This window comes from Nelumbo lutea, chromosome 1, assembly GCF_056320005.1.
Source record: "Nelumbo lutea isolate HS-2025 chromosome 1, American lotus-T2T, whole genome shotgun sequence".
In the NCBI taxonomy this organism is placed as follows: domain Eukaryota; kingdom Viridiplantae; phylum Streptophyta; class Magnoliopsida; order Proteales; family Nelumbonaceae; genus Nelumbo; species Nelumbo lutea.
This window is the reverse complement of record NC_142684.1, coordinates 135,179,786-135,194,450: the sequence shown is the minus strand read 5'-3', so window position 1 is coordinate 135,194,450 and position 14,665 is coordinate 135,179,786. Positions and strand designations below refer to the sequence as shown.

Here is a 14,665-nt window from a genome sequence, read left to right as displayed (position 1 = left end):
TATAGTATAGATATAATATATAGCTAGTGGGGACCCGTGTGATGCACAAACTTTGTTAAGCGAAAGTTAAACAATAGAAATAAATAAGAGTATATAATTGTCTTATATTTTAAATTTTTAATAACCAGTCCAATCGAACTCGACTCAAGTCAATTGGTTTTCTAATATTTCTGATCAGCTTTAATTTAGCAATTTTCCAATTCAACCAAGTTAAGTCAGTTTCGATTTGGCCATTTGTAAACCGACCAAAACTGAACTGACTTGACCATAGATATATATTATTATTTTATATTTTAAATATAATTTTTTAATACAAAAAGTGGAAAAATTCTCATATTTCTTAGTCTAAAATATTTTATATCATAAATTTAAAATTTTAATTTATTTTTTTAATAATACCACTATAATTTATTAAATTTAAATTTAATTTTTAAGTGTAAATCTTTTGAACAAACAAAGAAAACCAAAAATAGACCCAAACTGATACAAATAGAGTTGGCATGTTTTTAGTAATGGTTAATCGATTTCAGGCGACAAACTCCTGAGATAACCAGGTCAATTTGGTTGGTGAAAAAGGTTGCAACCGAACTAAACAGTTAAATTAATAGTCTAATTCCTAATAAATAACAATAGTTTAATCTCCAATAATTATTGAAAATTTATAGCAATAATACACAATTATTGAAAATAAATTTATAATGAAAATACAAAAGATATCTAATAAAAATACAATAATTACAAAATTACAATAAATACTAAAAATATATTAAATTAGTAAATAAATAGTGTAATCCCGAAAAACATGTTATTCTCTAATAAATATTAATAAAAGATACATAATTACTAAAAATAAATTTATAACAAAATTACAATAAATATGATAAATTAAATTTCAAAAGTTAAACAGTAATTGTTTAATCTCCAATAATTATTGACAATTTACTGCTAAATAACAAAACAAAACTAGATTTATAAATAATTACTGAAAACATATTTATCAAAAAATGCAATGAGTAATTACTGAAAATAAAATAAATATTAACTATATATAAATATATAATGAATATACACTATAATTGTAAAAATATTACTAAAAAATATTTTTTTTGAAAGTTATTTTCTATAATCATTAATTGATAAAAGTGAAATTAATTATTTACAATATTATTTAGTTAGTTAAGTAATATTGCTATTTAAATTTTAAAATATTAATTATATATTGAATTTAATAATCCATAAAATTATAATTAGTACTATTATTACATAATTCATCATTAATTTTGTAAAACATTAAATTATTGTTAATATGAATATTATGAAATATATTATGATTATTTTATACTTTTAATATATTTTTTTTAAATTTATTACATAATTTCGTTATTTTAACTATTTGAAATTTAGTCATGCTAAATATTTCGTTATTTAAATATTTAAATAATTTGTAAAATATTTTTTTATATAATTATTTAGATGTTTTAATGTTTTTTATTTAAGATATTTAGTAATTGAGATATTTGAATAATGTTTTATTTTTTAATGTTAAATTTTTATTATTTGAATAACATTTAAATTGAATAATTCGTGAAATTATAATTTATATTGTTACTACATAATTTCATGGTAAATTTTGTAAAAAATATAGAACTATTAATAATATGAATATTATTAAATCTATTATAATTAATTTTTGTGTTTTGAATAAATATTTGGGAAATTGTATAAAACTCACCACAAGTTTTCAGCATTTACCTTAAACTCACCACAACTTTTCAAAATGTTTAAAACTCACCATGTGAGTAAGTTTTTGCTCTCCAAAACTCAGCTTCCATTAGTGCACCATTAATATTTCTTAACAGAGATGTCCATGTCAGCATAAATAATAATTTTTATGACCAAATTACCCTTGAATGGCAAGTTAGAGTCAAAATGGTCTTTTCAGTTTTCAATTTTCTTGTTTATTTTTGCATTTTTAGTATTTTGTTATAATTTCCAATGTTTTTTTTTTATAATTTCTATTTTTTTACATTTTCTATTTTCTACAATCTATAGATACTCCTGTATTTTTTGTTATTTATTTGTAATTTCTGTGTTTTTCTATAATTTTTAGTGTTTTCTACAATTTTTATTTTCTGATTTCTTTTTTCAATTTCTATAGTTTCTGCAATTTGAAAATAATTTTTGAATCTTTTTCCTTTTTTTTCATGTCTAAATATTAAAATGATAATATATTAACACCCATTAATTTATTTTGTATATATTTTATAGTTAAGATAAAAAATGGTAATATATTAACACCCGTTAGTCTGTTTAACGTCAAGTTAGTGACATGGTGAGTTTTAGACATTTTGAAAAGTTGTGGTGAGTTTTAGAGAAATGCTGAAAACTCATGGTGAGTTTTGGACAATTTCCCTAAATATTTAAACTTAGTATATAATTTCGTTATAATATTTAAATAATTTTGAAAATTTTTAATTGAAACTTTCTTTTAGATAAATGTAGATGAAAAGTGGGGGAGAGGATAAATAGGAATTAGCGATGGTTTTAGGAGGGAATCTCTCTACTAAATTAGAGATAATTTCAGAGACAAAAAAGAGATAATTTAGGAGATAAATATGAATTAGAGACAATTTAGGAGAAAGTGGTAACACTTGGCTAAACATTAGAAAAGCAAACCTCTCATTATTTATGGTTGTTAGAAATAGTTAAGCCTATGTTATTTCCTTGATTTGATGGATAATTATGTGAAATTAAAAAAATAAAAAATCCAGAAAAAAAGAAATTAGGAAGGGGGTTTGGAGCAAGGAGAGGCATGATAATTATATGGACATTATAATAATTTTACACCAAATGTCAAGGGAGGTTTTGTAGAGGTCGTATTATATGGGAGGTTTAAGTAGTTTACCCATTAATCTAATTTAATTCTTTCAATTAACAATAATTTCTATTCAATGTTATTTCCTTAATAATTTATATTAATTAATTTTTAATAGTAATAATTTTTGTTCATAATTAATAGTGATTATTAAATATCTTTAATAGTCATCTAAGGTATGATTGCCAACTGGGTAGGGCGCCCCCCTCCCCATCTCCACCCTACAGCTAAAATACCCTATCCTTGCCCCATTCCCGTTGATAAGGCAGGTTTGGGGCAAAGCATCCACTCTATATTAGGGATGGGGAATCCCCAAAATTTTCTTGTCTTGAGGCAACAACCTAAAATTACATCTAATTTTGGGGGTAATTTAAAAATAGGATTATGAGAATTTAAAGGTATTTTAGGAATTGAATATGACTTGTGAATATTTTAAAAATATCATTGGATTTTGGACAGGAATGGAAATTTTCCTTATCCCTACCGAGTGCTGAGTACCCTGTTTCCCTGACCCCATCGAGTCAAGGTTGGAGATTGTCTTGCCAGGATAGGGATTGATAATGATACTCGATTGGGGATGGAGACAAGGACAAGGATGGGAGTGAATTCCATTTATTGTGACCAAGATGTGGGTCAAACTCTACTTTTCTTAATGATATCATTCATAAGAAGATGTATTTATTTTGATTGAAAGTGGCATGGAATATCCAACCTCCCCAATTTCAATGATTCAGATTTTGAAGAGGATGACCGGTTTTATCAATCCTTTATTCTCTCTTACTTTAACTAGATTACCTAAGTGCTTGATTGAATTTGCCTAATTAGGCTTTTAAACACACACACACACACACACACAATCAATTTATTCTCTCATCTCCCCTTCCCACCCCACTCCCCAATTAATTCCTAAAATCTCTCCCCCAATCAATATCTACTCTCTCTCATTTAAAATATTCATATTAATTAATAAATAGTTAAATATGGTTAATATTTAATCCAACCCATATTCAATGAGTATTAAATAGTTTTATTACTAAAAATTAATAAATATGGTTAGTAAATCACCAAAAATTAAATATTCTTATTAGTACAATTAGTAAATTAGCAAAAATTAATAAATATTGTTATTAATTAACTCATCATGAATTTTTAAGTATATTTCAAGTAAATACTGTTATATTCATGTTAATTAACAACATTTATAGAAATTGAAAACTCTTTAACTAATTTCTATAAAATTGAGATTATATTTACCAGTTATCAAAAAGTATAAAATTTTAGTTATTGCTATTATTATGATTAATAATTGAATGAAAGTGGGGGAATAAAATATTATAATGTTAGAAAATAAAATTATTAATTAATTAATTTAGGAAAATAAAAGATAAATTAGTGTAATTTTTTAGTAAACTCATAATAAAAATAAATATTTAATAAAATTTTAAAATAATTTTTAATAAATCTCTATAATTACAAAAATGTAATAATTTTTTCAAAATTTTTCATAAAACTAATTTTCGCAAAATAAAATTTTGGAAATTAAAAGATATAAAATTTTTGAAAGGTTATTTAAAATGTATTAAATAATTATTGAAAATTATTGGAATATTTTGGAAATTTTAGGAAAATGTATTACATTTGATAGATTTTGGAAAACTATTGAAAATTTATGTAATTTTCATTGTAAGTTATTGAAAACTATTAAAGATAAATGAGTATGGGAAAGGGAAAACTATAATTTGAACAAATAATTACACAAATTATTAAGATAAATTAGTATAATATTGGAAAAATGAAATTATTGATTAGTTTAATTATATTAGAAAATATAAGATAAATTAGTATAACTTTGTAAGCAAACAATTTAAAAAGAAAATAAATTATTTAATAACAATTTAAAAATAAATTATTTAATAACAATTTAAAAATAAATTTTCAAAATTACACAAATGTAATAAATTTTCCAAAATTTTCATAAAATTACATTTTTGAAAATTAAAGACAATTTAGTGTACGTTCAGAAATTTACGATGGGACTGACACTTAGTATATCATTTTGATCATTTTTGTCATCAAATTGAATATTGGGTTGACAAGGAGTGGGTGTCTTGCCTTGAAACCCATCCGATACCAGGGGATGGGTGGGAGAATTTTGAAAATTCCCCATCTTTGATGAGGAGTGGGTGCCTTGCCTTCAATTTGCCTAACACTTAGGACGAGACAGGGAAATTCGAGGATTCTCCATCCCTAACGAGGATGAGGAGTGGGTGCCTTCAATTTGCCTAACACTAGGGACGTAGCGGGGATGGGGTAGAGTGTCTTGACTACAGGGCGGAGATAGGGATGGGGTGCCCCGCCTCGTTGCCATTCCTATATAATTGTTAATTTTTAGTGAAATTAATAAAAATGTTAGCTTTTGTAATCATTTTTATTTATTTAGTCAATCAAAATTTCAATTAAAAATAATGAAAATAATAACAATTATTAAAATTACTACAAATAATTAATAAAATTAAATTTATTAAAAAATGTTTATTCATATTAAATTAACAATAATTATTTTCTGTAAATCGACATTAAATGAAAAATACAATTATTAAGTTTTAAATATTAACAATAAATTTGAATACCTTTAGTTAATTAACAACAACTTTTGATTATTAATTTATCAATTAATTAATAGTAAATTAAATTATTCAATCTTTTAGATTTCTCCATGCATTGCATGGGACTCCACTAGTATAGTATAAATGTTGAGCATGTCAGTATCTAAATCAGTTTGAATCGATTCAAACAGGCAGTGGTAGATCCATATTTGATCTAATTGTAAACAATTCAAATTCAATCATCCTTACTTAGAGGCCCAATTTGAGTTCTGAAAAACAACTATTGTTCTCAGCCCTCCGAGATAGTAAAGATATAGATTTTGCAGCAAGTCATTTGACATATTTACTGCCAACTGGCTAGATTTTGCTCCTGATTTAAAAAAAAAAGGGTCATTTACTAAAACATTCCCTATAGTTTCATGAATTTACTAAAACCTATCTTATAATTTGCAATCAATTTACTTAATCGACCTTCTATTAGATGACAGTGGGAATGACAATTTTAACCTTAACATCCATTCAAATATATTTAATCAAAAGAAACTAAAAATAAAAATAAAAATTTCATTTTTGCCCCTAATAAAACATAGATAACCACTCTATTTTTTTTCTATTTGGTCAATTTTGTTTTCTATACAAAAAAATGTAAGGAGTACTTTTGGAATAAACAACCCTGGATCCATACCCTTGAACATATTCCACTTGGTTTAGGGATGCTTTTGGAATAAACAACTATAGGCCATACCCTTGAACATCTTCCACTCAGTTTAGGTAATTATGTTACTATTTTCATATGAAAAAAATAATAATTCTTAATAAAAGGTTGGTTAAGTAAATAGGTTGCAAACTATAAGAGATTTATTAGTGAAATACAAACAATAGGATAGATTTAAATAAATCTGTGAAACTATAGGGGGTGTTCTTGTAAGTGGCCTTAAAAAAAAAGAGAAAATGGTCCTATTCACGAAATTAATGACAAGGCCACACCTATAATTTTGTTTTTTTTTTTTTTTTCTTTAACTTTGTTCTCAGGTAGTCAGGTGGCCTTGAGGCCCTTAACATATATCAAACTTGAATAGTATAGCACTATTTCCTCTTTTTATAAAAAGGAGCAAACATCAATTCAGTTGGTAAGGTCTCTAACTGGATGCAAATGCATTCTTAATTTATTAACAAATAGATTACCAAAAAAATATTTATTAAAAAATAGAAAATTTTGAGAAAAAAAGAAAGAAAGACAAGAGAGTTGGATATATCTTGGAACATTTCAAATTAAAGGCCTTCACTATCCTAAAATATATTGTTTTCTTCTTTCATACTCCAAAAAATTGAAACAACTACTCACATCTAGAAAAGAAAAAACTGCCACATCAACAAAAATAATATAATTTTGCTTAATTATTTTTGTTTTTAAAAAGCAAAATCATACACATTGACAAAGAAACCATAAATCAACCAACACGTAATAATTAGGCATTATTTGATGTATAAGTACGTGATAATTAATGTAGAAATTACAAAATATATATAAAATAATTAAAAATCTATATATACCATTCCACCATCATGGAATTGATATTGTCCGGACCAAAACTGAAATGCTCACCGGGTTACACTGTTTTTCAACCAGGACCCGTGATGGTAACTGGGTTTGCCATCAGTTCAACCGTTCCGAGCCTTTGATTGGCTTCAACGTTAGCAGAAAATTAACCAAAGCACTGGGTTTTTTTATTTCTTTTCTTTTGTTTTGAGTGCGTAAGGATAATCCTTCCCCATGTGATCAATGATTTCGAGATCAGCAAGTCTCAATTACGAGAATTTTTGGGTTAAGTGCATTTATCCGATAAATAATTTATTGATAAATAAATGAAGCCTAAATGTTGATTTAATTTATAGTTTACGGTTTGAATCAGAATTCAAATCTGCCGAAATTTAAATTGGAATGATCTATTCCTTATCTGTTAGGTTCAGATAGGAATTGGAATGAAAATTGAAACAAACTGGAATGAGATTTCATTTGTAGGGGAGGGGGAGGGAATGACTATTTCCTCAAGTTGGAGAATGCCATTCCGTCAAGATTGGGAATGGGATTCCAATTTCGCCCAACCCCAACCAAATAATTGGACATTTCGATTTCAATTCCAAACCCCCCCACAACCCAAACGTGCCCTAAATTATTACTGAGTCCAAAAAACCTAATAAGGGCTCTGCCCCTACACCCCAACAGACCAGTATGAAATGGTTTTTTTTTTTTTTTTTCCTTTTGGCAAAAAAAGCAGCTTCCAATAATGGTTAAAGAGCGAACTGTACATGAGATTGGTGGAGTGTGTTATAGTAGATGGATATTTTGCCTTTACAGGGTAAATATGCTAGAGTATGCGCAGCTGATTTAAGGATCTGTTGATATGTACAAAACACAGTTTTTCAAAAGTTTTGAGAATCTGATGTAAACTAACACTGTCCTGTACCTTTTTTCTGGGTTGAGCCCGACTACTTGTAACTGATCGACACCATACCGCCCTGGCCCCTGGAGAAGGCACAAGTGAAGAATAGATGCTGTGGTGTTTCTGCGGTCGAGTTGCAAAGGGACACTGGAGCTCATCTCTTTGCATCCACTGTCTATACTTAACTCGAGTAGGAACGTAACACCATCCCATGCTAGTTTCCACAGAAAACCTGCACATCTGTATGGTATTTTAAGTTTCCATAATAGTACTCCAATTGAGGTGAGGTTCAGATGAAGATGGATTGGAGTTTATTAGGGAATGGTAGGCCGTTTTTACTGTGTAATTGCCTGATGATGTGCTGCACTTCGGATCACTGTATCTTGTCCTGTGTCAGCAGTTGTGGTTATTTGAACGATATGCGAGTGTGCTGATGCTGAGGGCTCAAAAAATTGGTGCACTAGGGGTTGATTCCAGCTCCCATCCCGGTTGATGAAATGTGAAACTTTTGAGAGGGGAGAAGTTGATCAATGAGATTTCGGTTCCTATTGATCAAGAATCCTTTATTCTTTTTTCACATTTATGTGGGGATCAAGGAATGCTCATTTTCCTCCCATTTTCTAGGTGGGTAAATAACTTTTCCATTCTTAGAGGAAAGTTGCCAACATTTGAATGGGACAAAAATGTCTCTTTTAATAATAGATTTTTATGAATAAAATGGTCATTGCCTTATTTACAATAGAAATAAAAGAACATGAATAAATGCACTTATCCCAATAAGTATTTCTCAAAAAAAAAACTTACCCAAATAACTACAATTACCCAAATAAATAACTTACCAAAAAAGAAACAGGGCCTTAGTTTCCTAATGCATTAGTTGGTGGGGTAGGGATCTAGGGGTCTGCAAAAGCAATACGTTCCAATATGTATTTGCCATAGTAACTAGATTTGGCCTAAGTTCTTCGAGGGTTTTATGAGCTTGTTTCCACCGGTAACATGAATTTTTACATGGCTTTGGTTTCAAATAGGCTTTTATTTGGAAAATATTTCTGTTTCATCATTCTGCTCCAAAGTGAATTTGGATTTGCTATCAACCTCCAAGCTTGCGACTATGAAATGTTTTGAACTATGTCATCCCGACCTTTTCCTTGGTGATGTAAGCCTTATTCAGGGTTTTTAACAAGTGTTACCTAACTTAAAACTTCAAAGGTCGTATTATAAACATGTGCCAAAGATCAAGAACACATGTGCTGAGTTCACAACATCATTTCAACTGCTTTTTAATTCCCATCACTGGCGTGCACGTATTTTATTGGGAGATCGAATCAGCCTCCCACAAGATTGCTCCCCTACCATATATCTCCGCCATGTATTGGTAACATCTCGATTGATAATATCAAAAATGATGATTATTATGGGGAGATATTTCCAATACACAGCAAGAATGTACTGTAAACGTTGTGGGGGCAATCTTGTGGGGGCTGATTCGAACTCTTTTATTAAAGTCTGGAGTCTTGAAACCTTGGTCTTTTGGACATGCCGCGTGGCCAATTCCTGAAACTTGAAAAACTTTTCCATCCGATCAGAGTATGATCCCTTTATATCACATGATATGCAATGATGCACGCATCGATATACCATGGACCTTGCTCAGTAAATGTGAACTCCAAGGATTAGGGTTAAAATCTGACACATGGATAGTGGGGACCGGGAATTAGCTAATGAGATCACACGAGACCTCTTGGGCTCCAGCCATCTCATGCCATAGAAGATCCCCCAGATTGTTTATACTTCATTAAACATTAGTCAGAAGTAACTAAAGTTCAATGTGTCAACAAAACCTTTAACCATTGGTTTGTGACCATATGCACATCTTGTAACCATCAAGTATCAGTCATGCTCACAGAAGAAGACATTTCCTATCAGAAGTATCTGCTTGACAATTGAAAATTAATCAGGGACAAACAAATAATAACAATTCAAAGCCTGGTTCGTTTTTTGGTAAGTTATTTATCTAGGTAAATGCACTTACTCTAGTTTATCCATGTTTTTTATTTCTTGAGTAAATAAGACAATGATCATTCTATCCATAAAGTTTATCATTAAAAGAGACATTTTTATCCGATCCAAGTATTGGCAAATTTCCCCACATAGGGGAAAGTTATTTAATCACCTGGGAGATAGGTATCACTTACCCCCTCCCCACACAAATCTGAAAAAAGAACACTAGTTTCTTGGTCAATAGGATTCACAATCCCATTGACCAACTTCCCCCCTCTCAAAATCCAAAAATCAAATGCCCCAAAAGGTTAAATACAAAGTCTATGTTGCCTCCAAGTAAGCTGCATACAGAGGATGCCAACATATTTCTTCCATGAGAATACCCCGTCAAGGATGGAAAGCTCTTTAGACAGAGCTCCCTGTTTATCTACAAAACATCAGTCCAATAACAGATAATGGAACTGTCAACACTATCTCAACAACTACAAAAACCAAAACAAGCTGACTTTATCAGGTATTTTCCCTTCCAAGATTATTACAACTTTTAAACTTGGAACTATATGTGGTATTATCAGGGATCCGAGCAATTATTTATTTGATTTCTGCCATTAACTATATATATTTATCTGAAGAATTAGTCTAAAACAACAGAAACATTTGACATATAAGTTCAGATATGCAATTGAATTCAATAGATAGATCACCTTAACATATAATCCAAACTTAAAGCCAAGGAGGATAGCTATTGGCATGCCAATAATGTAGAAGGCTGCCAAATTGGTCCATGCAGCCAAATGTTGCCAACCACATCCTCTGCACACACCTGTAAAAGTAAGAATGCCTGCGTCAGTTGAAGTAAATGGCTGAAAACAATTCATCATTGTAGAAACTACGGATGTCACTGACCTGATAATACACCCTGTGTTGAATCAAGTAATAAAGAGATGGCAAGCAGTGGAGTCATGGAAGCAAATCCACTCTTTATTACAAGACTGCCACTGAAGAAACCAGCCCACATATTATGGCCAAGAAGCAGGGCTATAACAACTATAAGAGCCAGAACAACAGCAAGCTTGAGAGTCACTGCCACAGCGTTCCTAGCTCGATCCACATTTGTTGCTCCCAATTCATTTGACACCCTTGTGCTGTAAGAGAATGCCCCTTTAATTATCTAGGTAAAACTGGTGGAAACATTTTATCTTACAGAAAGCTCAGGTACATCAAACTCTTCCCCAAGCATACCTTACAGCAGCACTGAAACCATAGATTATATTGAATATCACAGCCTCTGTGGTCACACTACATTGATAACATAGATCAGATAATTCCCAAAATAGAATCACACTAAAACATTTAGAATGCTCAAATTCAGAACATGTAGAATGTACAAGAGGAGAGTGAAGATGCTATACCACATTGCTATCAAAGAAGTAGTTCTCTCTGAGTTGGGCATCAATCCAGCCAGTATCACCAGAATCTCAAAAGCCCAAAACTCCAGACTGATATTAGAGAAAATTAATAAAATAAAAAAATGACAATCTATCAGTTCAAATTAAGCCTGAGCATAGAGAAAATAGAATACCATGAAGTAGTAGTTAACTTACCATACCATGATTGCAGAGGGGATGGCCAACTTCATGCTTGGCAGTACGTGGTGGAAGCATTCCATGGATAAACCTTCCCATGTACGCTTGAACTCGTTAGCATAGTTGACATAGAAGGCCAGCATTAGCAATGAAATCCACAATGATATAGCAGCTGCCAATGGTGCTCCCCTGAAACCCAGAGGAGTTAAGTGAACCAGTACATATGCAAGGCCGACATGGATGAACAATGGGACCAGGGAGCACACAACAAGAGGTATTACAACAGTCTGTGTCTGAAGAAATCTGAGGATGCATTGCAGAAAGCCGAATGAGAAGAGACCCGGGATTAGATACTTCATGTAGAGACCAGCCATTTGGGCTATTTGAGGATCTTGGTGAAGAAAAATCAGTATGGGTTGTGAATAGAACCAGACAAAACATACAAGGACAGAGAAGATGAAAGAGATGATGATTGACGATTGTAGATATACCCCTAACATCCTGTATAACTTGGCACCATATCCTTGTCCACAAAGTGTTTCAAGCGCACCACTTAGACCAGTCTGAAAAATAACAGCATGAAGCAAGGAACAGGTTTAGCATAGAACCATGAAAAGTAGAAGTTGGAAAAATACATAATAAAAATTACTCGGAAAAAGATGAAAATTTATTGTTTCCATCCATCACTATCATCATATAAATCCTGATATAGCTTCTATTCTGTTATTATCATGATTTAAATTCCTTTCTTATCATGATTTAAGCTATTTGGTTTATTTATTAAAACAGTTTGTTTCTGTCCTGTGATAATAGTGATAGATAAGAGACTTTCCAGGCTTGGCTTTCTGCTACCTTTCTCATTTTCTCTGCGTTGTAGTCCATGGATGGACTTAACTAATGAATTAGCATTTTCAGGTGGATCTACTCGAGGTAGTAATTGACAAGATTGAGAGACAATTGGCTTTCTAGGGATCCATTTTGGAGGACTTAAAGGCTATCTTTGATTTGATAGAAAATATGAGGGAAAAACAAAGTTGAGGGAAAGTTCTTCAGGATTTTCACAAAGTCCTTACTTTCATTGCTCCTGCAGGTTGCAGACTTGCAGGTAATCGCTTAAAAAAATATAATTAGTAATTCGCGAGGGGAAAGGATAACTAATCCATCAATAATGCTGTGAGGTCAAACAGATCATTCACGGAGCAATTTGTGCAATAGCAAACTCATTAAAGCATTAAAAGAAATAAAAAGAAAAGCAGGAAAAAACCACATGATAGATCATCTCTCAACTAATAATCTCGTTTTGTTTTAATTTATGATCCACATAAGAGTACTCTTCTGCCACTAGATTGCTATCTACTTAACGACAATTCCAATTTGTCCCATTGAAGTGTCAACTCAAGTGGTTTCCCTATATTTTATCCAAACACCGGAATTGGATGGATCAAATCTGCAATGTAATTCTTCTTCTGAAGAAGAAGAAGCAGTGAGAGTTTCTGACCGTGAGAGCAAAACCAGTGACAAAGGCCCAAGAGTTAGCGAGGGTGGCGCCTGCAAGCTCAAGCTCACCCAGGTGACCAGCAAACATGACGGATATGAGAGGGATGGCGTAATAAGAGACGTTGGTAAGGATCATGGGCAAAGAGAACAGAACTTGTTTCTTGGCCTCCTCCATGTCCAACACCTTCCTCCATCCTGATTCTCTCTTCTCCAATAAAAATGGTTCTGTTGCACCACTCGAATAATTCATCCTTACACCCTCTTTGCCTGGTGATTTTCTTCTCCTCCTACGCCTTTAATTTCTTAGACTTGGATGGATAACCTCCTCCCCTAACTCTCTGCTCTGCGAGGAGGATATCTAACAAAGACTGAAAGATTATTGGATTTCAATGAGAAATCTCATAAGGAGTGGTTGAGAGATGAGAAAAGGCAACTTGCATAACCCAGAACACCCCCTTAATCGTGCAGCTGCTACAACCAGGGGGAGACCTAACAACCACCGGTTGGCACATGCCGCAACAGCTGTGGTGGTGGAGCCCATGGTGACGCAGCAAGTTGTCGTATAGAGCATATAGCCCATGCCCGATGGAGGATACCCAAAATCTATCGAAAGAACTTATCAGTCATCCAAACAGGCAAAAACATAAACAAAAAAACATGTTGTCCTATAAGACTTCAGTCTTTAAAAACATTTGAAAGCCTCCTCAACCATAAATTAAGGAAGGTACCTAAAGACATTAACTCAGCCTGTACAGAGGTCAGTGGCCGTGGCGTGGCATTAGAAAGCCCAAAGACATTAACTCAGCCTGTATGGAAAAGTTATTATTGGAGAATTCTAAACGATGAGAACAATCTGTTGGTCAATCTCGTCAAAGCCAGATACTTGAAAGGAAAAGGCTTGAAGTTAAAAAAAAGTCTGAGATCGATGGAAAAAAAAAAAAAAAACATTTCTTTCTGGGTGGATAATTGGAAGGGCAAGAGGCCCTTAAGGAACAAAGCTAAGCAAGAGGGCCTACAAAACCATGACTTAAGTGCAAAAGTTGAGTGGTTTATATTAATCAACAAAATAGAGAGTAGGACTTAATTAAACTCATTATGTGTCACTCTCTCTGCAGAAATCTTAGCTAAAATAAAAGGAACCTATATCTCAAGGGAGGTCGTGGAGGATAAACAGGTCTAGGAACCCAGCTCATCAAATGGTCAATTTAGCATCAAGTCTGCAGCCACCTAGCTAAATGCACAAGAACTCAGGATATCCAAGATGTATTGTATCTGAAAATTTAATTTTGGTGAGAATCCCAAAAATAAATTTTTTCTTCTATGGCATGTTATTGTTGGGAAGGTTCTCAGCAAAACTAGTTTACAAGAAAAAAGTTAGGGCTAGGAGATAAAATCTATGTGGTCTAGAACTGGATGACACAGACCACCTATTTGTGAACTGCATGCTGGCAGCTGTTAATAAGAAACTAAAGGTTGCTAGTTAATCAGATACTCTTTGGACCCCATGAATGTGAAGATAGATTAGCTTGGCTCAAGAGAATAAAAAGCCTTTCCTGATGCCAAGTCTAAGGCAAAAAGATTGGCTTTTATTATTTGGAACATTTGGCTTCAGAGAAATAAATCTCTTTGATAAGGCGACCATTGATAAAGATGATT

At 31.9% G+C, this 14,665-nt stretch overlaps 1 protein-coding gene across 1 annotated transcript; it reads right to left on the bottom strand.

The window, feature by feature from the left end:
* Positions 1–10,317: 10,317 nt before the first annotated feature.
* On the bottom strand, positions 10,318–13,456 carry LOC148877736 (protein DETOXIFICATION 18-like). Its single transcript, XM_088943155.1, has 6 exons — positions 13,011–13,456; positions 11,531–12,075; positions 11,339–11,425; positions 11,169–11,225; positions 10,833–11,071; positions 10,318–10,749 (listed from the first exon to the last, which is right to left on the bottom strand). Exons 1-6 carry the CDS (start codon positions 13,257–13,259, stop codon positions 10,535–10,537), a joined length of 1,392 nt encoding a protein of 463 aa, XP_088799281.1. The 5' UTR covers positions 13,260–13,456; the 3' UTR covers positions 10,318–10,534.
* Positions 13,457–14,665: the final 1,209 nt, after the last annotated feature.